The sequence below is a fragment of the Gavialis gangeticus genome, unplaced genomic scaffold (genome assembly GCF_001723915.1).
Source record: "Gavialis gangeticus isolate Ggan-Ray unplaced genomic scaffold, GavGan_comp1, whole genome shotgun sequence".
Taxonomy (NCBI): domain Eukaryota; kingdom Metazoa; phylum Chordata; order Crocodylia; family Gavialidae; genus Gavialis; species Gavialis gangeticus.
The window spans coordinates 147725167-147750612 of NW_017728992.1; the positions used below are offsets into that span (position 1 = coordinate 147725167).

General features: G+C 43.4%; 1 protein-coding gene across 2 annotated transcripts in view; it reads left to right on the plus strand.

Annotated features, from left to right (window-relative positions):
- The window catches only part of WWP1 (WW domain containing E3 ubiquitin protein ligase 1), a 74385-nt gene that overhangs the window by 8902 nt on the left and 40037 nt on the right, over positions 1-25446 (plus strand). The window contains exons 2-7 of one of the 2 annotated variants that reach the window (XM_019527879.1): positions 7144-7282; positions 9108-9232; positions 13480-13617; positions 13707-13773; positions 17320-17492; positions 22576-22918. In XM_019527879.1, the coding sequence (XP_019383424.1) occupies positions 7144-7282; positions 9108-9232; positions 13480-13617; positions 13707-13773; positions 17320-17492; positions 22576-22918 (985 nt within the window). The remainder of the gene's footprint in view (positions 1-7143; positions 7283-9107; positions 9233-13479; positions 13618-13706; positions 13774-17319; positions 17493-22575; positions 22919-25446) is intronic. The other variant, XM_019527880.1, reaches the window with a different exon arrangement.

The following is a 25446-nucleotide window of genomic DNA, read 5'->3' on the forward strand; positions in this document are numbered from 1 at the left end:
GCTTATAACTTAAAAAGTCATCTGCTCTATCTGGTATTGCAGTAATATGAGAAGAACTATATCTTCTAGTTTGGCTTGACAAAGAAGTGAGAGAGTAGCTTTATGGGAAGAGGGCTTCCACTAATGACCTGGAGTTGGAAACTTACCTCCTCCGCCTGGTTGCTCTTGAATTGTTGAAGAGAACCTAATTTGATGGTCTCTGCTCAGCAAGCTGAATACTTTTACCTATGTACTAACCTGTTAGAGTAGGAGGTAATGTAGAGTAGGAGCTGATTTTTGCTGACTTAAGACTTCAGTAGGGGTAGAACAAAAGACCTACTTTTGCTCAGTAGGGCTGTGTGAAATTTTGCCAGCTGTTTTGACTTGTTTCGAGCTCGAAACAGCATAATCAAAACAAAACGAAGGGTTTTGAAATGGCCTCAAAACTAAACAAGGGCAGTCAAAATGTTTCACGTTTTGAAGCTGAAGCTGGGCTTGTCTGCAGGGAAACAGAGTAAGGAAAGGGAGGGGGAAGGACTGCTCTCATATTGACTGTGATCCTTCCATGAGGTCCCTTCCAATCCCAGTGCTCTGGAGGAGGAATGGGAAAACAGCATAAAATTTAATTGGGCTGCTTTTTTTCTTGGGGTCTGACAGTTACTGAGCTTTGACTTCCAGCAGCTGAGGAGTGTTAGACAACGAAGGCTACTGCTAGCATTGATCTGAATGATTTCCTATTTGCTAGCCTAGCCTAGTAAGTGGCATTCCACAATACCTTTTTCTTTCTTCTAGACCCTTTAATTTTATTATTATATTCATTGATTTATCTGTTCAATTTTATCATTATATTGGATATTACACTATAGAATTTAGTTTGCATAGGAAGGGAGAGGCATTTAGATTCTATTTCTATACACGTATACCCTGTGGCATAGACTATACACCTTGGGGAATTTATATAGGAAGGCATATACATTTATATATTTGTATAAAAGCAAGACATTGAAACGCACCATGAAGTGTGGTGGAAAGGCAGTTGGCAAGCCTTCAGGGAGGGGCAGAAGAGGGGGTAGAGGGAGAGGTATAAGTTTCTCCCCGCCCCCCAAACTGAGACGCAGCCTCTTTGCTACAACTAGCAGAGATGAGGCTTCACAAGCAGCAAGGAAAGGGGAGCAGTGCCACTGCCTGTGTCTGAGACAGCATCCCCTTCAAGAGCACCAGCCATAACCCTCACCACCACTACTATGACAACTAGCAGCAGCACCAGCACCAGCATGACAGTTTTTTCCCCACCCATTTCACTTATGCTGAGCCTCCCAGTGCCAGAGGAAGAGCTGGATCTGGATCTAGATCTGAGTACCCTAGCAAGGGAAATTCTGGGGAAGGAGGGGGAATCAGCTGAGTTTGTGCTCCACACCCTTCAGGTTTCCCCTAGAGCCAGGTCTCCTTCCACAGAAGGCACTTCAGAGGAGGCTGAGGTAGACGTTGCGGAGGCAAGCGGCTCAGCTTAGTCTGCTCCTCCTGTTGATTTGTCTCTGCCTGCTGAGGAGGAGGAAATTGCAGCATCCACACATGCACCCGCACCCCAGAAGTGAGCGGGCAATGTGGTCTGGGATCATTTTGAGCTGGCAGATGAACCCACGTACGCTGTTTGCCTGCACTGCCGAGCCAAAACCAACCGGGGCAAGGGAACAAAACACATGAGCACCACCGGGATGCTGATACATCTCCTCAGGCACTCCACCCTTGCCCTTACTCCTCCTTAGCCTGGCGTGTTGGAAGGTTAAGCAAAATCACCCAGAGCATTGGGGAGATGCTTGCTATTGATGGCCAGCCCTTCTGCTTAGTTGAGTGGTTAGGGTTCAGGGAACTCATGGTGCTCATGGCCCCATCCTACCAAGTGCCCGCATGCACCACCTTCAGCAGGACGGTGGTGCCCTTCCTATGTGACGCATACAGGGGGTACTTGAAGGAGAAACTGTGCAAGGCAGATCTGCAGGTGGCCTTACACTTCACCTTGGACATCTGGAACAGCCAGGGTAGAGGTCATGCCTACCTCTCCCTCACAGGGCACTGTTGCGACCAGTCAGGCCGTCGGTGGGCTCTTTTTCAAGCTGAGGTGATGGATGAGTCCCACACAGCAGTAGAGATCATGGCCATGAACCACTTGGTGCAGGGGTGGCTCATTGGCCCCTTTGTCAGTGACCATGAACCCATGGGTGAGCTTGCTCTGTCTAATGTGTCCAAGGCGGTCTGTGATGCCAGCTTTGTTGGCATCAGCTGTGTGGCACACAAGTTCCACCTCATTGTCAGGGACACCTTGGATGGGGACAGGGCTGCCAGTGACAGCACCAGCAGCACCGGCAAGCTCATTTCAAAATGCAGGAAGGAGGTAGGCTACTTTCACCAGAGCATCAATCAAGGCAAGATGCTGTGGGACAAACCAGCAGAGCTGAACATCCTGTAATGCAAAATCATGCAGGATGTGGAGACTTGGTGGAACTCCACATACCTGATGCTTGAGAGGCTGGTGGAGCAACAGAAGGCCATCCATGAGATGTCCGTGCTCAGGGACATTGGGATCAGCAGCCCCCTTAACAAAGCTGAGTGGAATACCATCTCCCAGATCTTGGTGGTCCTCAAACCCTTCCTCAAGGCCACTGGGACCCTCAGCACTGGCGATGCCTGTAGTGAGGGAGCTTCAGAGCCAAATGGAAAGCTTCCAGGGGATCAGTGTTCCTGGATGGGGCAAGCTGCTGTCACCAGAAATCTAAGCACTGGTGAAGCAGCTGAAGGAGGGCATCAGAAAGTGGCTTAATCCCTTGTGGTCCAGTACGGTCCATGTGCTGGTTGCTGTGTGTGACCCCAGGGTGAAGGGCAGCCAAAGCCTGAATCAGTGGATGGAGGTGCTGGTGAAGAGAGTCAGGAAAGCAGAATGGCAGAGGCGGGGAGATGTGGAAGAGGGGGATTTACTGTCCTATGCTAGCATGCAACCCACCAGCCAGTCTCCTCCTCCACCACAGGTGCTGCCAATGTAGGCCAAGGGCGTGGCTTCTATGGTAGGGTCCAGAGGCACCAGACCCCACCATCAGGTAGGTAGCGCTCAGACCTTGGATGCCTACCTTGCCGAGTATGTGGAGCCACTGCTGTGCAACCCCTTGGCCTACTGGACAAGTCACAGCCAGATGTGGCTGGATCTGGCCATGGTTGCCCGTGAATACCTGTCCTGTCCACAGACCAGTGTTCTGAGTGAGAGGGTGTTCAGCATTGCTGGGGATGTAGTGACACCCCATCGCATCTGCTTGGATCCTGGTTTGATGGAACAGCTGGTGCTCCTCCAGGTGAACCTCCCACTGCTGGGGTTCTCCAAGCTCCAGGTGCAGACAGAGTGAATGCCACCCTCCTCACTCCATCCACACCTATTTCCTTTTTTCATTTTTTTAAAAAAACATTTAATGCGCCACTCTCAGAACTGGAGGGGGCACACACTGCATCACCAGCCAGCAGGGGAAGAACATGTCCCTGCTGAGCTCCTGTGACAGGACAAACTTGGAGGTATGGCCTAGGGCTATGGGGAAGGAGAAGGCCCCAGGTCCTGGGCATGACCACTAAAACTGCAGTCTGCCAGAGTCGGGAGGCCTGGTGGGACTGCTGGCAGCACAGCAGCCCCAGGAAATGCCAGGACCGAGGATCCCCCGGGTGAAAAGCAGACGCTATAACCACCAGCCACCACACGCCTGCACGCAGTCCTGGCTGGGGAAAACCTGGACCAGTCATGTCTTTGACAGGCCTGAGGCTTGCTGGTTGCAGTGGAGTTTTGAGGCTCCAGGTGAGCTGAGCTTGGCTGCCTGGAATGCCAGCTTTTGGGTTGAATAACCCTTTATCAGGCTGAGGAAACACCTGCAGTTGGTGTGTATGCTCTTCCTGGATGGAAGGAATAGTAAAGAATCCAGAGGCTGGCATACAGTGTAGGCAAGAAAGCCGGTCAGTGAAAATGGAAATGGAGGCATCAGGGTGTGAGGGACAGGCTGGGGTGGGGGAGGAGGGGGGAGAAGGGGAATGTAGCAATGCAGGTAAAAGTGGAGAGGTACCTGGGGAGTCAGATGTCTGGCAGGTTGTAGTGTGTCATAAACCCAATGTCAATATAGAGTCCATGAGTTTCTGTACCTAGGAGGCTGATGAAGTGAAGTTCATAGGCCCAGCTGTGAAAAGACTTCATAGACAGTAGGGCTGGAAGGGACCTTGGGAGATCATCAAGTCCAGCCCCCTGCCCCAGGGGCAGGAAGTCAGCTGGGGTCAAAGGATCCCAGCAAGATACATGTCCAAATCTCTCTTAAAGGAGTCCAGAGTAGGTGCTTGCACCACCTCTGGTGGCAGTCTGTTCCAGGCCTTGGAGGCTCAGGCAGTAAAGAAATTCTTCCTTATGGCCAGCCTGAAACAGTCTTGGAGGAGTCTGTGACCATTTGAAGTGGTTTGTATATTCCCTTTCAGGGTCAGGCCTGAGAGACTGGAGACAAAGTGTTTTTTTTTTGTGAGAAATGTGACCCCACAGGTAGCTGGGTATTGTTGTCTTTGATAGATTCTGGTGTGCAGTTTGTGGGGGTACTGGAGATTGTTGACAGGTTTTGTTTTGAGCTACAGGAAGTTGGCTTCAGTTCTGGTGATGAGGTTAGGTTACCAAGATTTGGTGCTTGTTTGAATTTACAAACCACTTTTCATAGCCGGGCCTATGAATTTCACTTCATCAGCCTCCTAGGTACAGAAACTCATGGACTCAGTATAGACATTGGGTTTGACACTACAATCTGCTAGACATATGACTCCCTGGGTACCTCTCCACTTTTACCTGTGCTGCTACATCCTGCCTGTCCCTCACCCCCTGATGCCTCCATTTCTATTTTCTCTGACTGGCTTTTTTGCCTGCATTGCGTGCTGGCCTCTGGCTTCTTTACTGTTCCTTCCATCCAGGAAGAACACGCACACACCCCTCTGCATGTGCTTCCGCAGCCTGACAAAGGATTTTTCAACCGGAAAGCTTGCTAAGATATATTTCTGTAACTAACTATTCTGTTGGTCTGCTAAAACATATCAGATTAGATTGACCCAAAGAAAAGGACCTTGTCCAGTGCCATGTCCTTAGACCAACACCCTTAGCATGTGATCAGAAGGACACAGGGCCCTGGGCACATCTAAGCCCCAGGGCTGGGGCTGGCAGGAAAGTTTCTCTGGCAGCTGCTGGAGAAGAAGCTCCTGCAGGAAAGGAAAGAAAGGATCTGTGACAGTTTGGCTGCCTGAGCTGCTGCTGGTGCTACTGTGCTGCTCACTGTGTTATTTATTACCTGTTGTCATTTAAAGTGGTGAACCTGGATGAGTCTGTAGGGGAGGAGGAGACCTCATTGGGACACCCTACCGTGTTGTGTAAAGGCCTCAGCACTAGTGAGGGTGTGCTTTAACACACGTGCAGTATCACCCACGTAACGAGTTTTGCGTAGCAGCAGCTTGAAGTGCAGTTTTCCAGAAATCCCTGCACCTATCTCTTTGAAACTTCGCAGGCTTCCTGGCCTCAGAAGGGGCTACCATCCCTGTAGGTTTCACCCAAATCGGGCAGGAAATGACAAAGTTATAGGCAGTTTCATGCTTCCCCTTTACAGGTTTCCCTTGTTTTACACAGGTTTGATTTATGCAAATTTGCTCTTATGTGATGACCCTTTTGTACCCGAAGTTTGTTATATGCAAGGTAAATTCACATATATACAATTGGCATAGGCTAATCTTACGCAATTGGCATAGGCGTGCTTTGCCCTTCCCCAAGCAGATAAGTCTGAGTTTGTGAGGGGAGGGGAAAGGGCCATGAGCCGTAGCCCCCCGCAGCGTGCCCTCCCAGTGCTGCTACTGAGTGCTGGGAAGAGCCTGGAGCCACTGCTGGCCCAAGCCTGCAGCGGCCACCTGCCCTATCCTGCTCTCATTCGGCTGCAGGTGGCTGCCTGCCCCTGCTGCAGCCCTGGGAGTGGCAGACGCCGCCTTTATGCAGCCATTGGGCTGTGCCGTGCCCCAAACCCCCTGGGGCTCCGCTTACCCCCTGGCACGGCGGAGCCCAGTAGCAGGGGCCCGGCCCTGAAGTGGAGAGGAGTGGCATGAGTGGGGCTGTCATCCACCCTGAGTGCCACGAGGAGCCTGGTGCTACCCCTGCTGTAGCTCCGGGAACAGCAGATACCGCCTGCTTACAGCTACTGGGGTACACCCCGCTGCACCCCTCTTCCCTAGCCCCAGCCCCACTCCCTCCCTCCCTCACTGCCCTGGGAATGCATCCCTATCTGTTTAATTGTAAACTGGGTTTGCTTTATGCAAATTTGATTTATGCGCCGTTCCCTGTATCTACTGCATAAATGGAGGGGAACCTGTATAGCCTATGGGCGAAACAGCGAAACAATTTAAACAAAATGGAACAACAGTTTTGAAATTAAATGAAACTTGAAATGAAACGCTGTCCCATCAAAACAGAACAGTACTGTTTTGCACAGACCTGTTGCTCAGCATACAGATATCTGGCTGTTAACTTGTACAAAAATGGCCTTTAAAAACATGCATTTCCCCTGGTTGTGCCTAATTTAAAGCATGGATGAAGCCTACATTTTAAAAACAAAAATCCCAAGGGAATGCAGTAGCTAATACATGTATTAATGATTTTCAGTTTAAAAGATGAGTCGGAAGAGAGAAATAAACATGAGATTAAAAGAACACCACAGGAAACAATATTTTTTTTCTTTCAAATGCTATTTGCACTGGTTGGTTAGTCACATTATAGATACCTGTCCTGAGAATAAGTTTATGGTTATGTCACATTTATTTGAGCTACATCCTGGAATACTTTGAAAATGAAAGTTTCTGTCATAGGAAAATGAGTTTATTTTTTTCAGTGGGAATTAGTGGTCTGAGAAAGGGGTGAGATGTAATGATGATTTCATATCCTTTCTTATACCTCTGAAAGTTCCTTGTGGACATATTTTTAGAAGATTCATTCACTACAGATCAAAAAGGTGATGAACCAAGTCATCTATTTACACACTTATGGCTGAGTCAGTTTTTTAAGGTAGTGCTTCTGTTATTTTCCAGCAAGAAATAACACTGCAATAATGATAAACACTACTTACTTTGATTTTTTAGTGTCTAGTGCCAAACTGAAAAGGAAAAAGAACTGGTTTGGAACAGCTATTTACACAGAATTAGCTGCAGATGGAGAAATCAGGAAAACAGCAAAATCAAGTAGTTCTTCAAATCCAAAATGGGATGAACAGTTGACTGTGTAAGTATTTAATAGAGGTAGAAACATATTTTTAATCAAACAGTAGATGAAAATATTTACAAAACTCTGCCGTTCGGTTGCATATGTATAGTTTCCCTTAACTGTTGAGAGCTTCATGCATCTGATGGCAACTTTTGCCTTCAAATGAGTAAACTTGTCCAATGCATATGTGAATCATCTCAGCAAGCTTATTCTTAAGCAGTGGAGGAGTGTTCTGTATACATTGGTGATGTATATAATTTGTACATCTCTTTTCATTGTGGACCCTACAAGTTCAGTCCCTGCTGATGTCTTCCGTTGTTTCTCATTGAGGAGGCCTGATCAGAGATGTTATTCATAGAAAGCCATACGCTGGATATGGGGTAGCAGGTGCTTCAGTTGTACTCTTCATGGAGCAAACAAGTTTGTTATACTGACCTTATACTGATCAATAGTACGGGGCCTTAGGATCACAAGGCTAAATTACTGTAATTTTCTCTTAGCTGGGTTTTTAATAGGACTTCTCTGTTACTTACGACTACTTCAGAATGCAGTGGCATGATTGCTCATTATTTTGATCAACTGTGATCTACATCAGTGGTTCTCAACCTGTTTACACTCAAGTCACCCTTCAGAAAATATCAGCTCTTTGCTTTCTCTCATTTCCTGACTCCAAAGAATAATGGAATAATTCTTTTGTTGCAAAGAACTCAAAAACCCCACACCAGCTCAGAATGTTTTTGACACTGACACTAGTGACGGGGCTCAGCCACAGAGGAGACCTTGCTACACATGCAAATTGAAGCTCAATAGCAGTCAGCTATAACACTAGTACACATTTGTGAAGACAAACTTTACAGCTGGTTGGAGCTTTTTATGGCATAAGTATTCTGCTTGTATAGCTGGTTTCAAGATAATTGCATGGTTAACCGGTTAATTGGGTGATGTAGGGGGCCTAATAGTGCTAATATTACATGGCAGCTGGGGCACCCTTAAAAGGTTTTTATTTGGCATCCCATGGGGCTGTGACACTGGTTGATAACCATCCATCTATATTTTCTCCCTCAAATAAACTTAGGTGACTTTTTCTGCACTTTTGGGGAAAAAACTCAAACCAAGCAGAAAAGGCAAGAAAAAAGTGCCTAAAATGCCCTCACCCCACCTCTGCAACTCAAACAAAATGCCATTTTTCAAAATTGTTGCTATTATCACTGCATTTAGTTCTCTAGCTTTACCCTACTTCTGTCTTACCATATATATTAGCTTTGTCGTTTCTGGGGTTTTGTTCAAAGTTTTTAAGGATAGTATTTTTTGTAAATGTCTGTACAGTTTGTATATTGTACCTGTATGCTATCTGTAAATAAAGTTTTATCTTTATTTTAATGTTAGTCATTATATGCTGGTTTAGGACCCTGCTACTTGCAAGGAGTCTAACCAGTTGGTTTCTATATGTTTGCTAATATGATTCAGTGTTTTTTCTAACAATGAAAGCTAAAAATCAACTGTAGTATTTTTTCCTATTGGAAAGTATCATAAGTTTGTATTTATAATTTTAAGTGGTGAGAAAAATAGGAACTTTTTTAAAAAGCAAAACACTAATAGATATTGTGTAATTTAGATCTGACCTTTGGTGTCAGTAGTTTTGATGTTTCTAATTGTTCTCACTGTTAATACACCTTTAACCCTGCACTATTCCCACAATGAAGTATGCTGAATTTTCTAAGGTTTATACCCCTTGAAGCCTTTAAAAATAATTTCAGATATGGAAAAGTTAATTCAGATAGATTATAACTGTATATAATAATGAGAAATTAGTACTTAAATCTGTTTTTAAATTTATATACAGGAATGTGACTCCACAGACTACGCTGGAATTTAAGGTGTGGAGCCATCATACTTTAAAAGCAGATGCTTTATTAGGAAAAGCCACTGTAGACTTGAGACAAGCCTTGGAAATACACAATAGAAAATGTAAGTTTTCATGAAGGATAACTTGATTTAAGTAAAATTATAATTCATATTTTCAAAAACATCTGGACTATCAACATTATTGAACTGGTCAAAAAGTTGTCATTAATTAAAACAGATTTCCAGTTAGTGCATTTTAGTCATTCCTTCGGGATATTTTTCCTTCTTACAGAGAATAATTTAAATTTATGATGTGATATAATCATTAAACAAATATTAGTACTGTATAAGGAGCAGCTACTAAATAAAACATGAAATGGTGAGCTATTTAATAAGGCAAGGTACTCCTTAAGTTTCTTTGTTTTGTTACAAAATGTCCGTCCTTCTGGAGGATCTGTAGTAGACCTTAAAAATAGCCAAAGATTTTTTTTTAAAGGGCTCCTTTCTCATTTTCCATATACCAGGTTCCTTTGTCTTTCATGGAGTCATAACCTAATAGATTAGATTTTCATTTTTGTTACAGTTTTACTGACCTAAATAGAATTAGAACTAAATGATAAATAAGATGATTAACTTTTCCTTTGAGTACATCATTTTTCCCCATAAGGCAGCTTTCCAGGTGCTTGTCGTCTTTGCTAGAAGAATTAATAAGCTTTCAAACCTTCACATCTCTATTTTCTTTTCATTAGTTTATCAGGGCACCAATATAATGAGTCCACACTTCAAATTTCATCCTGTGTTGGGCTTAAAATTCTAGCTGAACTAGTCTCTCCTGATCATTTCTTGCATGTCATACAAGACTTGGGCATTTGTATTTTGGGAAAATGAAAGTTTAAAAAGAATTTCTTGCATCTTTCTGACATAATACAAAAAACAATTCTAACTGGATTTTTTCAGTAGTATTATGGAGATGCCACTGAAAGCTTCAAAATTAAGGCTGATTGTAGTGTGTACTTTAAGTATTGAAAAAATTTTCAGAGAATTTACCAGTTAATTAGATTTAATGAGCAAATAAAATGAATATTTTAAAAGATTCATCAAGAAATGGAACACTAGTTAGCCTTTATTTTTTCCAAATTTACCTTAATAACAAAATAGCATACAGTTGTCAAAGTTCCCATTTAATTTAAACTAATTGAATTCTTGAGCATATGTTTTTGAAAAAATGAAGATGCAGTTAAGTTGAGATTTTTAGAAGTATTTGTATCTGTTTATTATGGTTATAGTTTCATAGTTTCTAGGGTCGGAAGGGACCTTAGCAGATCATCTAGTCCGACCCCCTGCCATGGCAGGAAAGAGTACTGGGGTCAAACGACCCCAGCAAGGTGTTCATCTAACCTCCTGTTAAAAACCGCCAGGGTAGGAGCCTGCACCACCTCTCTTGGAAGTTGGTTCCAGACCCTAGCCGCCCTGACTGTGAAATAGCGCCTCCTGATGTCCAACCTAAACCTACCCTCTGCCAGCTTGTGACCGTTATTCCTGGTCACTCCTGGTGGTGCTTGGGGCAACAGGGACTCCCCCAATGCCTGCTGATCCCCCCCCGACTAGTTTATAACAGGCCACAAGATCCGCCCTCAGCCTTCTCTTTTGGAGGCTGAACAGGTTCAGGTCCCGTAGCCTCTCCTCATAGGGCCTGCCCTGCTGTCCCCTGATCATGCGAGTGGCCCTCCTCTGGACCCTCTCCATGCTGTCCACAAGAGTTATGTTGGGTAACTCTTTGAGGGCGTTACAGGTAACTCAGCCAATATGCGGCTAATGTCCCTTCACCATTTCTGTTGCTTGTAAAAAGTCAGGGGCATGAGAGAGACTGGATGTGTTTCAAGAATTCTCATTAGTAGATAAATTTAAGGTTGTAAGGCTACATGCCAGCATGGATGTTAGCGCTTGAAAAACTACCCATTGCACTGCTGAATTGGCATCACTGAAACAGTAGTACAGGAGAATCCTGTAAGTGAAGAGGCACTGGGATTTGCAAACTGATCCTTCTTGTCCTTCCTTTCATGTAATGCCAGTCTCTAAACCAGGTCTCTAAATAAAAAACAAAACAAAACAAACAGTTGCTATTTGAGGCCAAATTTCACTACTTTGCTTCAGCAATATTGTGCTTCTCTAGTAATGAAAACATACTGTACACTTAATCTTAATTTGACAGTGTGCTTGGAAAGTTTTTGTTGTGCAAGTGGATTGTTGAATCAGTTGTGTTTCTTGAAAATGATTTAAAGCTGATTCTATATCTCTTAACTTAATTAGTAATATTTCATGGTAGCATTCCCTTTGGTTTTCTTGTTCATTGTTCATGTATGAAATTTTTAATAACTGAAAACTAAGGATATTCTATTATAATTTAAAGACAACTGCGTTATCATGCCTTAAAGGCACAACCCTAATTTTGCCTTTAAATGACATCATGGACTTGGAAAAACAGAAACTTACTTTTAATGATGTATCTAATCTAAAACTACAAATGCTAAAATTCCTTGATTTTAATATTACTGCAGAGCACAGTGACAGAAAATAAATAATTAATGCAGTGTCCAACAAACAGCACAGAACTTAATTGAAAGCTGGATATTTTACACATGCCCAAGCAGAGTAGATGGAATCTGCACATTGAGCGATAATACCAAGCAGTGGTTCATAGATTTGGAAATTGATATCTGATGCCGTACGAAAGAGACAGAGAGATCTGCATTTTCCTCATTTCTGCTGTTCTTTGGAAATAATGATTTTTTGCGGAGATTGGCAGAAAAGGGGTACAGTTTCTCTCTGCTTCACTGGCATGTTTGTGCGTAATGCAAGGAACCAATATCTGATTGTACCAATAAAAACTTAGTTTTAGCTTTTTAAATGTATTAGACTTGTAAAACTGGCTTATGATTCCATAACCACATAATGGGAATTTAAAGGTGAAGAAGCTCACTAATAACCTATTTAAAGCACAGGGCCTATATAAATCTAGTAGAATGCACGTTTTATATGCTGTTTAAGGTGAAAACTTATTTTAAATGGATTATAGGATCCTATACCTGTAGCAGGTATAAGCCAGGGATGTAAATACTGATTAAATAAATATTCGTTTAACCTGGTGTAATAACAACAGGTTAAGCGATTAATTGGTTGGGCGCAGGGATGGGGATGGGTGCGGCAGCGCTGGGGGTCTAGCCAGTGGCTTTGTAAAGTTGGGGGGGAATGCAGGGTCCCAGGCCAGCGCCTTCTCTGTCCCACCCTGCCGTGGAGGAGGGACTGTACCCATGTGCTTTACCAGCCGGCTGAAGCTGTTGGCATGCTTCGAGGGAGGGAGCAGGCAACCTCTCCCCACCCCTGTTCTCTTCTCCCTGCCCTCCTCCTCACTCCTTTCTCCCTCTGTGTAGCCTACCTATTAGGTATTAGTCACCCCTCCCCTCTGTCCTCTCCCCTGCTCCTCTCTCCCTCCCTCCTTCCCTTCTGCTCTGCCACCTTCTGTTTCTTTCTGGGGCACCAAAGGGGCTTCCCTTTACCCCCCTCCTTCCCTCCCAGACTGTGCCTAGCCCCAGGCTAAATGATAACTGGTAAGCTAGAACTGGTTATCGCCAAGCTGATTGGTTATATGATTAATCATTTAACTGTTCACATCCCTAGTATAAGCCACCATTATTGTTTTAGATGTATTTTTTTTGCAACAGCTTAGGTTGTGGCCCTGAGTTTCTTTGACAACTGTGCAAGAGGCAAAGATTTCTTAGAGTGATATCTTTGTTTGGACTAACTATGTAGTTGTGATGAAGTTAGACAAGCTTTCGAATGCAAGGCAGATTTTGTCAGAATGTTGAAAACTGCCTTGCCTTTGAAAGCTCATCTAATTGCATGATTTCTAGATCCTCATGGTTGCCGTATCATTCTTGCACTACCTATGACAACTGCGTAATATGTGAATTTAAGCTTCTGTAGCTGAAGCAGTAGAAACCAACAACATACTATAAATGTCTGTCTTTTATTTAAATCCTAACCTTCATCAGTTGTATTCAGTTAGCTGATTCTTCAGAATAGTGATTTTTCAAAATACACTTTTTAAAAATTAGTAAAGCTTAAAGATGTACACAATGAAGAATTGATGCATGTCCATTGTAGTGATTATTAGAAATGAATCTATTGTTCTAGAAAAAAGAAGAGGTCAGGAGGTTGATGATTTGTACTGAAGTGCCTAGAACTTATGCAAGGGTGTGTATATATGTGTGTGTACATGTATATATATTTTAGTTGTATGACATTATATATTTAGTATTTTTTGTGTTAAACACCCTGCATGCTGACTTTACTCTCTTTCCCCCCTTTAGTGGAAAGAGTGAAAGTATTATTGAAACTGTCTTTGGAAAACAAGAGTGGCCTGGTGCAAACAGGTGAACTAACAGTTGTGCTTGATGGTTTGGCAGTTGAAGAAGAATCTTTTACAAACTGCAGTTCAGCGGCAACCAGTAAGTTCAATTAGTAAAATAAAAGCTACATGTTCTTACTAAACTTTTTAAAAGGAAAAAAATCTACTTAATTTATTCTTAATGTTCAGTAGAAGTCCAACAAAATGGTGATGCTGTTCATGAAACCAGAGAAACTTCAGGAAGAACTACATCCAGGTTAGAATTAGTTTTTATTTTTGTATTACAAATATTAGTAGTATATAGTCAACTATTTCACTTAAAATGCACAATAATACTTTAGTTTTGCACTGAAGATTGGGGTTTTATCATTAAATCTTATTTTAGACCAGGGATAGGCAATGTTTTTTGGCTGGAGTGCTGAAAAACACTACAATGCCTACCTCGGAAGGTGCCGGAGTGCTGGCATGGCAGAAAAACAAAATGAGGGCAAGAGGTACATGGCAGGATGCTTTGCTTGTGCCCCTTGCCCCCCACCCAAAGCCCTTGCCCCCCAGCCTGGGCTCTGTAGCTGCCAGCAGCTTCCCCAGCTCTAAGTAGCTGCTGGAGCCTGGTCTGCTCCCAGCTGGACTTGCAGCATCCCAGTTGCCTGCTGCGAGCAGCCCGGGCTCCCGGCTGGCAGCAGGTCCCCAGAGCCGGGAGGCTCCAAACAGCTCTGCCAGGCTCCAGCATCAGCTCTGTACTGGCTTGTGCACCCGTGCATCAGAGCGGGCGGTGAGGGAGGGGCCTGAGGCACTGCAGCCCCAGTTTCTCCCCCGCTCCTGGCATGGAGGTGATGGCAGGCTTCCGGAGCTCAGCACAGCTGTTTGTAGCTCTGGGCAGCTGCAGCAAGCAGTGGCCAGGTTGCAAACAGCTGTGCTGGGCTCTACAGCTCCGGCATCAGCTCCGTGCTGGCGGCGACTGCATGCGCACCTCGGGGTGGGCTGCGCTGTTCTGCTGTCCACCCCAACGTGCCCGTGCAGTTGCCTCCAGCACGGAGCTGATGCCAGAGCTGTAGAGCCTGGCGCAGCTGTTTGCAGTCTGCCCGCTGCTTGCTGCAGCTGCTCAGAGCCCGGGCTGGCTACAAATAGCTGCGCTGAGCTCCAGAAGCCTGCTATCGCCTCCGTGCTGGAAGCAGGGGAGAGACCAGGGCTGCAATGCCTCAGGCCCCTCCCTCACCATCCGCTCCGATGCGTGGGTGCACAAACCGGTGCGAAGCTGATGCTGGAGCCCAGCACAGCTGTTTGGAGCAAGCCCTGCTGGGAGCAGCCCAGACTCTGTCGCTGGCAGCAGCTACCCAGAGGCGGCGCTGGCCGTGGCATGCCAAGCAAAATGGCTTTGCGTGCCATTCTCGGCACGCATGCCAGGGGTTGCCGACCCCTGTTTTAGACTATGGTCGCATTGACTGTGTGGAGATTGTTTGAGCAGAATTTGCAGATTGCAGATTTTGGCTTACTAGAATGTAGTTAAAGAAGTAATGCTGTTATACCAATAGGCATCTAGTGATGTAAACATGTAAATGAATAACTTGATTCATGTGGGTAGTTGAATTCGGATGGATTTCTTGTGAGTTATACTACTGTTCTTATACCAGTAGGGCTTGAGCTTTGAACTCCAGAAAGGTGGTCTGACCCATGGAGATGGTTCAGCCAGAGAGCTAAATTAACTAAGTCCACTCAGCCTTGAAATCTCTAACATGTTGTGGTGGACTTTAGACAAACAGCTGTGAATGTGGGAGTACTTAGCCCATTCCGCTTCCTCCCACCTTCTGAGCTATGTTCAGTATCATCCATTTCCTTTGATCTGCTGGTAGAAGAGAGGAAAGAAGAAAAGGACCCTGTATGTCTCCTTTCCTTCCAAGTTCTCTCCAGATATGTTCCAGTTTGTATTAAAGTCAGTTAACGTGGGGTCATTGCCACAGGAGGTTGTAGAGGCTGATAGTATAGCCAGGTTCAAAAAGAGACTAGACATATTCATGGATGATAGCTCTATTAATAGCTAGGAAACAGAACAGGTGGAGATGTTTTCTCTGGCATCTCTAAACCAATGATAGCAAATGCCAGGGAGGGTAATGGATAAGGGATAAGTTACTCTAAATATACCTGGTTCTGTCCTCTCCCTCTAAAGCATCCACTCTTGCCACAGTCAGTGACAGGATACTGGGCTAGATGGATCACTGATCTGACTCAGTATGGCACTCCTTATGTTCTTATGATCAGGGCCTCAGAACAAAGAACTTGCACAAGCTGGAGTAGCAAGGAAGGGGTTTGAGACCTGTTCATAGAGAGCAATAGGCTCAAGCCTTCTATGTAGCAGATCAAAGAGCTCCCAGGAAACTATAAACAAGCCAAACTTGGCTCTCAGTGGTGGGAAGCTTCGGTACTTGGACCAGTGATTTTCAGCATGTTCATCAACGATTTGGATTTGGGTATTAAAAGCAAGCTAGCAAAGTTTGCTGATGACACCAAACTATGGGGGAATGTGGTCACACTCGAAGACAGGATGACAATATAGGCCAACCTGGACAGGCTCGTGAGGTGGGCAGACCTCAACCAGATGTTGTTTAATACAGAGAAATGTAAAATGGTCCATTTGGGGAGAAATAATCCACAACACATTTACAGGTTCAGCAGTGCTACATTTACTAGCACCACATCTGAACTATCTGCTATCTGTTGTGATAGCAAAATGAACACGAGCCACCAATATCATGCCATAGCTGGCAGAGCTAATCAAACACTGGCATGCATCTGCCGAGGCATCTCGAGCAAGGTTAAGGATGTCATCCTCCCCCTCTACTCTGCCTTAGTGAAACCATAGCTGGAGTTCTGCATCCAGTTCTGGGCTCTGCACTTCAGGGAGGATTTTGGAGACGCTTGAGAGAGTCCAAAGGAGGGCCACGTGCATGATTAGAGGCCTGGAGACCAGGTCGTACGAGGAGAGGTTGAAAGACTTGGGACTGTTCAGCCTGGAGAAGAGAAGACTCAGAGGGGACTTGGTGGCAGCCTAAAAGTATATCAAGGGCATACATCAGGGCCTAGAGGAGCATCTGTTCATCAAGGCTCCCTTGGGGTGGACTGATTGAGGATCACTTCAGGCTAGACATAAGGCAAAACTTCTTTACAAATCGAGTGCCGAGGGTTTGGAACAGGCTCCCCTCAGCGGTGTTATAGTCATACACTCTGGCGATCTTCAAAAAGCTTCTTGACACCTGTCTTGCTGGGGTCACGTGATCCCAGCAGTTTTTCCTGCCCAAGTGCAGGGGGGCTGAACCCGATGATCTGTAAGGTTCCTTCCAGTCCCTAACAACTATGAAACGATGAGTTCAATGCTCCACCCAGCTTTACTGCTACTGGCCTGTTCAGCAACTACTGCATTTTTGGCATGTGTGGCTTTGTAACTCCTAGCTGTTCTCCCCAAAGCAGGAGCTAAGGTAGTTTTGGTGGACTATGACAGACAAACCAGCCTGCATCATTGTGTTGTAATGTCAGTTTGGGAAAACTGTAAGTGGATATGGATTTCATAATTTATATTATGATAAACATCAGGATTCAAATTTCAAAAAATAAGTAATTAGTTTAGTTTTGCCTATATGAACTCTTGTCTAAATCTAATAACAGAATAATGTTAAAACCCTTTGCTCTGAAATTATTTGTATGTGTTTATCGGGTCCTTTAAGACACTTCTGTGCAGGGATTTTGCTCTAGTTATATAGCTCTATGCTTAATGTATGATATGAGTTAATCTATATACTTTTTTATTAAGATCTACCTGTGATGTTACTAATGAGACAGACAATCAAACATCTTCAAACTCTGTAGTAGAGAATGCATTCTGTATGCATACTGTTAATGGAGACAGCACATCATCTCCTTCTCATGTTGCCAGACCCAAAACTACCCCAAAACCACTTACAACCCAGCCTACCAACAACACTGGTAAGAATGGAAATGTTATCAAACATTGTTTGAGAGGACTTTTCTATCTTGTTAAAATTAAGTAAACTATCAGGAACTGCTGTCTGCCTTTTTCTACACATTTCGAGTTGTGTAATGTAAATCTTCACTCCCTTGTGTTATGAGGAGCACATCTGTTTGAAGCTCATTAGTTTACTTGTTTTCTCTATCTAACATATACTTAATAAGAAAATATAAAGCCTCTGTTTCTGAAACAGATCACTGAATTGTAACAGTGATTGTCTAAAGCAGTGGTCTCCAAACTTTTTTGATCGCACACCCCTATCAGTAAAAAATTTTTGAGCATGCACCCCCAATATATGTATATTTATATTTGCGCACCCCTATCAGTAAAACATTTTTGAGCACGCACCCCCAATATATGTATATTTATATAAATCTATACATATAAATAGAAGTTCTGATATTTTCTTCCTGCACCCCAATGGATTGTCTTGCGCCCCCCCCCCCCCAACTTTGGAGACCTCTGGTCTAGAGGGTAGACTGACTTCCTTTACTGGCTCGTTTCATAAAGGTTTTTCTTGTGGGATTGAAAAGCAATAGGTAGATTTCCTGAATGCAAAGAAATGGAAGAGCTCTTTCAGCTCTATGTTAGAAAGTACTTCTTGCAGAGGAAAAAGTAATGATAAAAGAAGCATATGTTTGAGATCTTAATTTCTCTAACTTAATTTCTTGTCAGCCATAGGGGTTTTTGCCATTATACAGATCTGCTGGGGTCAGTTAACTTCTTTTTCTTCCCATGTGTAAGATCCATTTTCCTTTCTTCCCCCTCCCCTCCAAAAAATGGAAGCCTAAAATTAAGACATCTATAAATTGAAATTATGTAATAAAAATAATTGAATTCATTATAATAAGATATCATAAATGTTTAAATCAGATTTATGTTAACTTTTTGTAGAAAAAGTTTTATCCTCTTCTGGGATACATCTTTTACTCTGGACAGTATGATATGTACTATAGGCTGAAATGTGTTGCAGAACATTTTAGCCTGTTTTCATTTCAAGAAATCAGCCATTTAAAAATGATGAAGCCCCTTTAAAAACTTAACTTCTATTTAGAAATCTTGTACTGTTGATTGTTATAAGGTTTAATATAGCTGAAAAACATTGAAGAAAAATATATTTTCTGAGAACAGAAAAACCCTCATTTTTTTCAAAAGAACTAGAGGAATAGGAGGAGATGAACAGATAGATCTCTGGAACAGATCAGAAAGTCAGTTTAAAAGATTTTTATCTTTTTAAGTTGTATATAATTTCGTTTGCTTCTTGGCACTATTATAACTAAAAGAAGTCACAGTAAACCATTTCTTGGATAGGAAGCCTCCAAAAGACTTAGTTGTTGCAGGAAATGGTGATGCAGGATGGTGTCTATTGACCCAGTGCAGAAGGAGAAAATATTATGCTGATGGAGGCTGTGTTTTATGTCCAAAACATCGAATACACCCCTGCCACACCTTAGTAAGCGTGAGTAGTGCTGCTCTTGGCCCAGCTTTAAAAGGGAGATTCTCACATACACAGTCTCCTTTGCAGACCCCTATTGCTCCAGAAAGTAAATATTCTGTGCCCTGTACCCTATACAGCATACAGGCCCCTTTGTGCCAATGTAGGTATGCGGTTAGGGCAGTGACTTTGTACTGAGAGAAGTGTGCTGCAAAAAAGTGTGTGTGTGTGTGTGTGTGTGTGTGTGTGTGTGTGTGTGTGTGTGTGTGTGTGTGGTATTTTAAGCTGGGCCAATGTGTGTGTGCAGAGCAGGACACAGCAGGGTGTAGTGTGACTGTGTTCCCAGGATGCAGGCAGGGCATGGCACTGGCAGTTTACAGATGTCTGGTCCCAGCACAGTTCATCAGTGGTTGGAAGCAGGGGGCCAGGAGAAGCAGTGGTAGCGCTGAGGCTAGACATCTGCAAACTTCTGCTGCCGAGCCCTGCTTGCAATCTGGGGACATGGCTGTACTGCATACCTGGGCATTGAGCGCTTCACTCTACTGCAGTCTGTACTCATGTCTCTCCACCTGCTGGGCAGGGTAGGTGTGGGTCCCTTTCTCTTCTCCCCTCCATTTCCCGGTCCAGCTAATCATGGGCAGTTAGGAGCCCTTTCACCCAGCCCCTGCCTCTGCCACACTGAGCTCTGGGGAGACTGCCAAAGAGTGTCCCTGCACCTCCCTCACTGTGACAGCTGGGACTACTGCATGGCTTTCCTGGGCAGCATAAAGTTTGTTTACAAGCCCTTTCTTTGTTCACATAGCAGAATGACTCCATGCATCCTGGTGGAGAGGCTGCTGCCCCAGTTCAGCCTGAAACTATCTCCCCAAGGACGGCTTTCCCCGCACCTTCCCTGCTGTCACTTCTCCCAGCCTCCTGCTCCTTGGCTGCCATGCGGGCACAGCTTTGGGGAGGTGCGCCAGGATCGGACATCTGCAAACTGCACTTGCACTGCTGCTACTGCTTTTCCCACTCCTTTTTCTGCATGTAAGAGTGAAATGTGCCACCAATTTGAATCCAGAAAAAAAAGTGTGCTCTAGGTATCAGAAGTTTGGGAAACACTGCATTAGTAACAGGCAGCCCCTGCTTAGTGCTCTTAATTGGTTCCGGAAAAAGCGAGCACTAAGCAAAACTGCATTAAGCGAAACTTATTTTCCCATAGGGTTTAATATAAATAAATAAAATTGGTTCCTGTGCTCCTGCCGCTCCTGGCAAGGCACTGCATGGGCTCTGCCAGGGAAGGCATCGGCTCCTCTCGGCTTCATTGTTCCGCAGCCGTGATGGTCCTTACGAGCCTGCACCCACTGGCCACTGGTGCACCTGTGTGCAGCCCCAACCACCCTGCCTGCGGGGACCTGCCTGCCCAAGGATTAACAGCAAGAAGGCAGGGATTAACGGTGAGCAGTGGGGCTCTGGCTGGTGAGTGCGTGACCAGAGCAGGTCATGGGCTTCAGCCCAGGGACCAGGGGGCTCTGCGGGCTTGGCTTCACTGTGGGCTGGGGCAGGGGACACTGCACACGTGTCCTTGAGCACTGGCTCGCACCGGCCCAGGCCCTGCATTCCTGCCAGCCTTGGCCGTGGGCTCCATGCTCCTGCTGTCCAGCCAGCTCTGGTTTTGGGCGCCAGCCCAGACCCTATGCTCACGCCCCTCGCCGCCACCGCTACTCTTCCCCGCCCACTGGCTGCTCCAGCACCATGTGCCAGAGTGGACCCCGGGCTCCTGCCACCCCACCCTGGGCCCCACCAGCCGTGCTTACGCTGCCTGGCCCCTCTGCCCGCCCCATCTCACCACTGCTTCTCCCCGCCCACTCCAGCACCATGTGCTGGGGCGGACCCTGGGCTTCTGCCACCCCACACTGGGCCCCACTGGCTGCCACTCACCGCTTCACTCCGCTGCTACCATCGCTGGTGTCGCCACTGTTTCTCCCTACCTGCTGTGCTGAGCGTTATAATGAAACTGCTGAGCGCTAAGTGAAACCAGGTAGGTATTTTTAATGAGCGCTATTAGCAAAACCGCAGTAAGCAAAACCGCATTAAACGGGGGTTGCCTGTATTGAAAAGGTTGTAGCCCCGTCTTTATCTTCTTGAATGAGAGTAAGTTGTGGCTGTGCAAAACATGCTATTTCCTGTGTGCTAAAAGAGGTGATAGCAAGGTGTTCCTAAAACAACCCATACCATTCATGCTTATGTTTTATATGTGGACCAGCAATGACTCCTTTTACAGATTAACTCATGGATCCATATGTTTTTCTCCTTATGAAATGCGTATGCATCAAATATAATACTTGTTAAATAATTCTGCTCTTTTCCATTTTTCTGGCCTATATTTTTACTGTTATTGGGGGTTGGGCTAGGGAGTAAATTTTGACTAACGCATTAAAAACAAATAGATGCACAGAACTAAGGTAAATTCTGACAAAAGGAGATATTCTGTTAAGATTTTGTCCAGTGGTTTCTTGTTTGATATGAGGGTAGTTTTGAAAACAACTTTTCAACTTACATGCTTTACAAAGTCTGCTTGTGCCTGGCAGCTTGCTTTTGCTGAACTAAATTATTTTCTTTTATCTTGTGTCATTGCTCTTCTTTAGTAAGTACAAAAAAACCCCCAAACGTGTAAGTTAAGAATTAAGAAATTATGGAATTCATTCTACTGCAGTAGTAAGAGTTCACCTTTTAAATATACTCCACAGTACTAATCAATTTGCATAAGACATTTTTAGTAGGTTATGCTTCTTAATTGGGATGATGTGTTAATGTAGCTGTTACATAAAGACATATAGGCATATGTTTTATAGTTCTAACAGCATTTTCAAAGTACATTTATTAAACTAAGGTGTTAGTTAACTATTATATATTTTAAAGGGCTTGTTGTTGCTCTATACTTGATCCAGAAAGTTTGCTATTTTCTGCAACTTTTAAATAGATGATATTTGTTTAATTATCTCTTTTATAAATATGTATAAGTCCATATATTTGCAACAAAGCCTATATAATGAGGCCTGAAAGGGGTCAAAGTGGAGATAAAGGCTGCTAAGAACTGTACCTTTTTATTTTCATCCATCTGTTATTCTTTATTTGAAATTACCTTGCCATATCATGCTGATCTCTTTTGAAATCAATGCCATTTAGAATTTTAAAGAACAAATGCTGTTGTACTTTACTTTGGAGACTGGAAGCAAGGTGCCATCTTCTGCTTGTTTGCAGACTACATCCTAATATTGCATTAAACAAAAACCCATGAAACTTAAATGTAACTTTTTCAGACCTCACTAATAAAGAAAGCACAATTTGTTTGTGTAGTTTAAGTTATCTGATAATTGAAATGGATTTGTTACTAGCTAACGGCCTATAATTTATGTAGTTAAAGTACAGTTTTAACTGCAGAAGCTGCCTCGTGTCATTTTACATGAGTCTTCCTCAGCATGAAATATAGCTTCTTAGACAAGAGGGTGTAACTTTCAGAACTATTTATTTCTGGAATTCAGTTCATTTCCTATGTTTCTCATTTAAAAGATGCTTCAGACTGCTGTCTTACATATAAAATGTTCTTTCTTTTTCATTCCCAGTTAATGGTGAGTCCTTGTCTGTACCAGAAGCTGATGATTCTTCTGCCTCTGAGGCTTTTACAGGTTCTGTAGAAGCCTCCACATCAACAGATTGCACTAACACTACTCCAGAAACTTTATCAACAACAGAAGCAACTAGTTATTCAGAAAACAACATGTCTACGACAATCTCCACTGTCTCTGTTGGACTTGAAACTGTAACTACCACAGACTCTGTATCCTCAACTGCCAGAAGCAGTACAGCTACAGAAGCGGCAAAACCAAGGGAGTCCTCTTCAGGTGCATCTGTCGAATCTGTAAGACAACAGCCTGGTAATGCCAGTACTGAACCTTTGCCACCAGGGTATGTGGGCTTGGTTTTAATTAATAATATGATCTAAGAGAATCAGACCTGAATATGATTATATATAGACATGGAGATGTTATTACAGACTTGGATTGCCAAATGGAATCCCATTGGCTGAGACATGGTTATTTGATCTAAAATAGTTTTGCACTATGCTGCCCTAACTGGCCAGTAGCTTTTGGTACCAGACACTAATAACTAGTTTCTTGTTTACTGACACAGTAATATGTTCTAAGCAGCTTGGGGGGCACTTCTAGACAAAAGAAGTGTTCATTTGATGTATTTACACTCATTTCATACCTAGAAGCAGTATAGTGATCCTTGTTCTTTTCTGGGTTTTTTTGTTAGCCATATTTTAGGACTCAAAAATAGTGAAGAGAAAGTGTAGAAAAAATATGCTGAAAATACTCCTGGCAGATATAGGGACAACAGAAGTGATGTACCCAACAAATTTCTGGATTAAAGTATATGTAAAGGAGAGAAAATGTAAATCTTCTGTGTTATGCAATGTGCTCGAAGCTACTGTGTTAATGCTGAACTTCTGTTAACTGACAGAATTGAGATTTGCTTATCAAAACTGCAGGACATTTTTAAGAATATATTAGTATACTGGCTGAAATTTCTAATAGTTTTAGAAACCTGTGGTACCTTGAGTAGAAAAAGTGATTTTGCTTGCAGTGACTTCTTCTCGAAACAAAAAAATGTATACAAGTCATTTTTTTCTATCTGCAGAGAAATTGATACTTAATAAGAAAATACTTTCTTTAGCAACCCACTGGATTCTTTTCTAAGGCAATATCTTAGCAATATGGCTGATTTTCATAAAAACATACCTCTGAAACAAGGGGTGGTGGAGACGCATGCAATACACTTAAGTTTTAATTCCTGCTTGATTTTTTTTCTTTAGGGTTGCCTAAATAGGACTCTAGAATAGTGAAAATGTTTTCTTTTAGGACCAAAGCTGTTAGTGCTCATAATTAGCTGACTCTTTATTTCTCTCTGGTTAAAAAGCAGCCCTGAGAATGAGAGCTCTTTATAGGTAAGAATCCATGTTTTCACTACTCAAGGAAGCTAATAAACACTTTCCTTTGGGGGAAAAAAACTGTTTCTGGGCATATTACTTGTGAAGGACAATGGCAGTACTTGTGAAGGACAATGGCAGTCAGTTTTTAGCTTTTTCTCCTACTCTATCTGTAAGTAGTTCCCAACATATTTCCCTTGTTCTTCTGTATTCTTCTTTCTGAGATGAATAATCCTTGACTGAAAGGAGAATCCAGCCTAATAAAGTTTTTAAGTCTTAGAATTTCTTTTCTTTGGATCTGATTTGCATGTGTGCTATGCTGTGTGTGAGTAGGCAAACAGAGGGAACAGGTAATAGCATGGAGTTAGTGCCAGTTTAAATACAAGTTTCCTTGCATTTCCCTAATCATCTTCAAAATTGTAGTATAATTTTAAAGTTATTTACTTCACCTGCAAGGCTACAACAATTTATCAGTACTTCCAGCTGAAGTAGGGTTGACAGGTCAGTACTTGGGTAAAAGACTATGTGCTAGATGCTGTAGGAAATGAAGCTGATGATTCAGAAATCCCACTTTCATGAGGCTATGGTAAACCTTCAGAGCACTTAAGTGCTGCAGGTACTATCCTTTTGGGTGAAATATAAGACTAAGATTTTGACGACAAGTGTTCTTAAAGAATATGAACAGAATGCTTAGATATTGCAAGCAGATTCCTGGGCTTAGAACCATCTTTCCCTCCTATATACCAAATTTGGAAGGGGACCCCAAAAAACTGTGGGTGGGTTGGCAGTCTTTTCTGTTGTAATATCAATGTATGGCATGAAAAATATGGAAAACTATTACTATAGCATAATATTTAAAGGTGTAAAGGTTCTGACTTGGATGTTTACTTTCAGCTTGTTTATTTGAGTTCACTTTCTCTGCTTAATTGTTGTGTATGGTGCTGAACAATGGTTATCCCAAAAGTGATTTTATTTTAAAGAATGAAGAAATCTCTGCATAGTTTCTGCATAAGTTTATAAAGGTTTTTAAAGACATTTTCTGGGATGAAAAGTATAAATAGATGCAAAGTATATTATAGGAATAAATAAAATGTATAATAGACTTCTTTATCTTAGTTTAATACAAATAATGTTATATTTCTGATGGAGATTTGACTTTAGGGAGATTGACCAGGACACTGATCACTCTTACTATTCTAGCAGTCCAAATGATTCTTTTTTCTCTATGAAAGCATGAGGACTTTAGTGTATTTCTGATTCATTGACCTCAAAGCTTTGTGTTCAGTGGAATGGGGACCAACTGTAGCCACTGCTTCAAAATGATTTCTGTAATGGCTTTGTAGTGGTTTACACTCACAGGGAGTGAGAGATTGCAGAGGGATCTGGATAGGTTACAGGGGTGGGCTAACAGGAACAGGATGCGTTTCAATACGGACAAGTGCAGGGTGCTGCACTTGGGCAGCAGGAACCAGCAGCACACTTACACAATGGGGAACTCCCTACT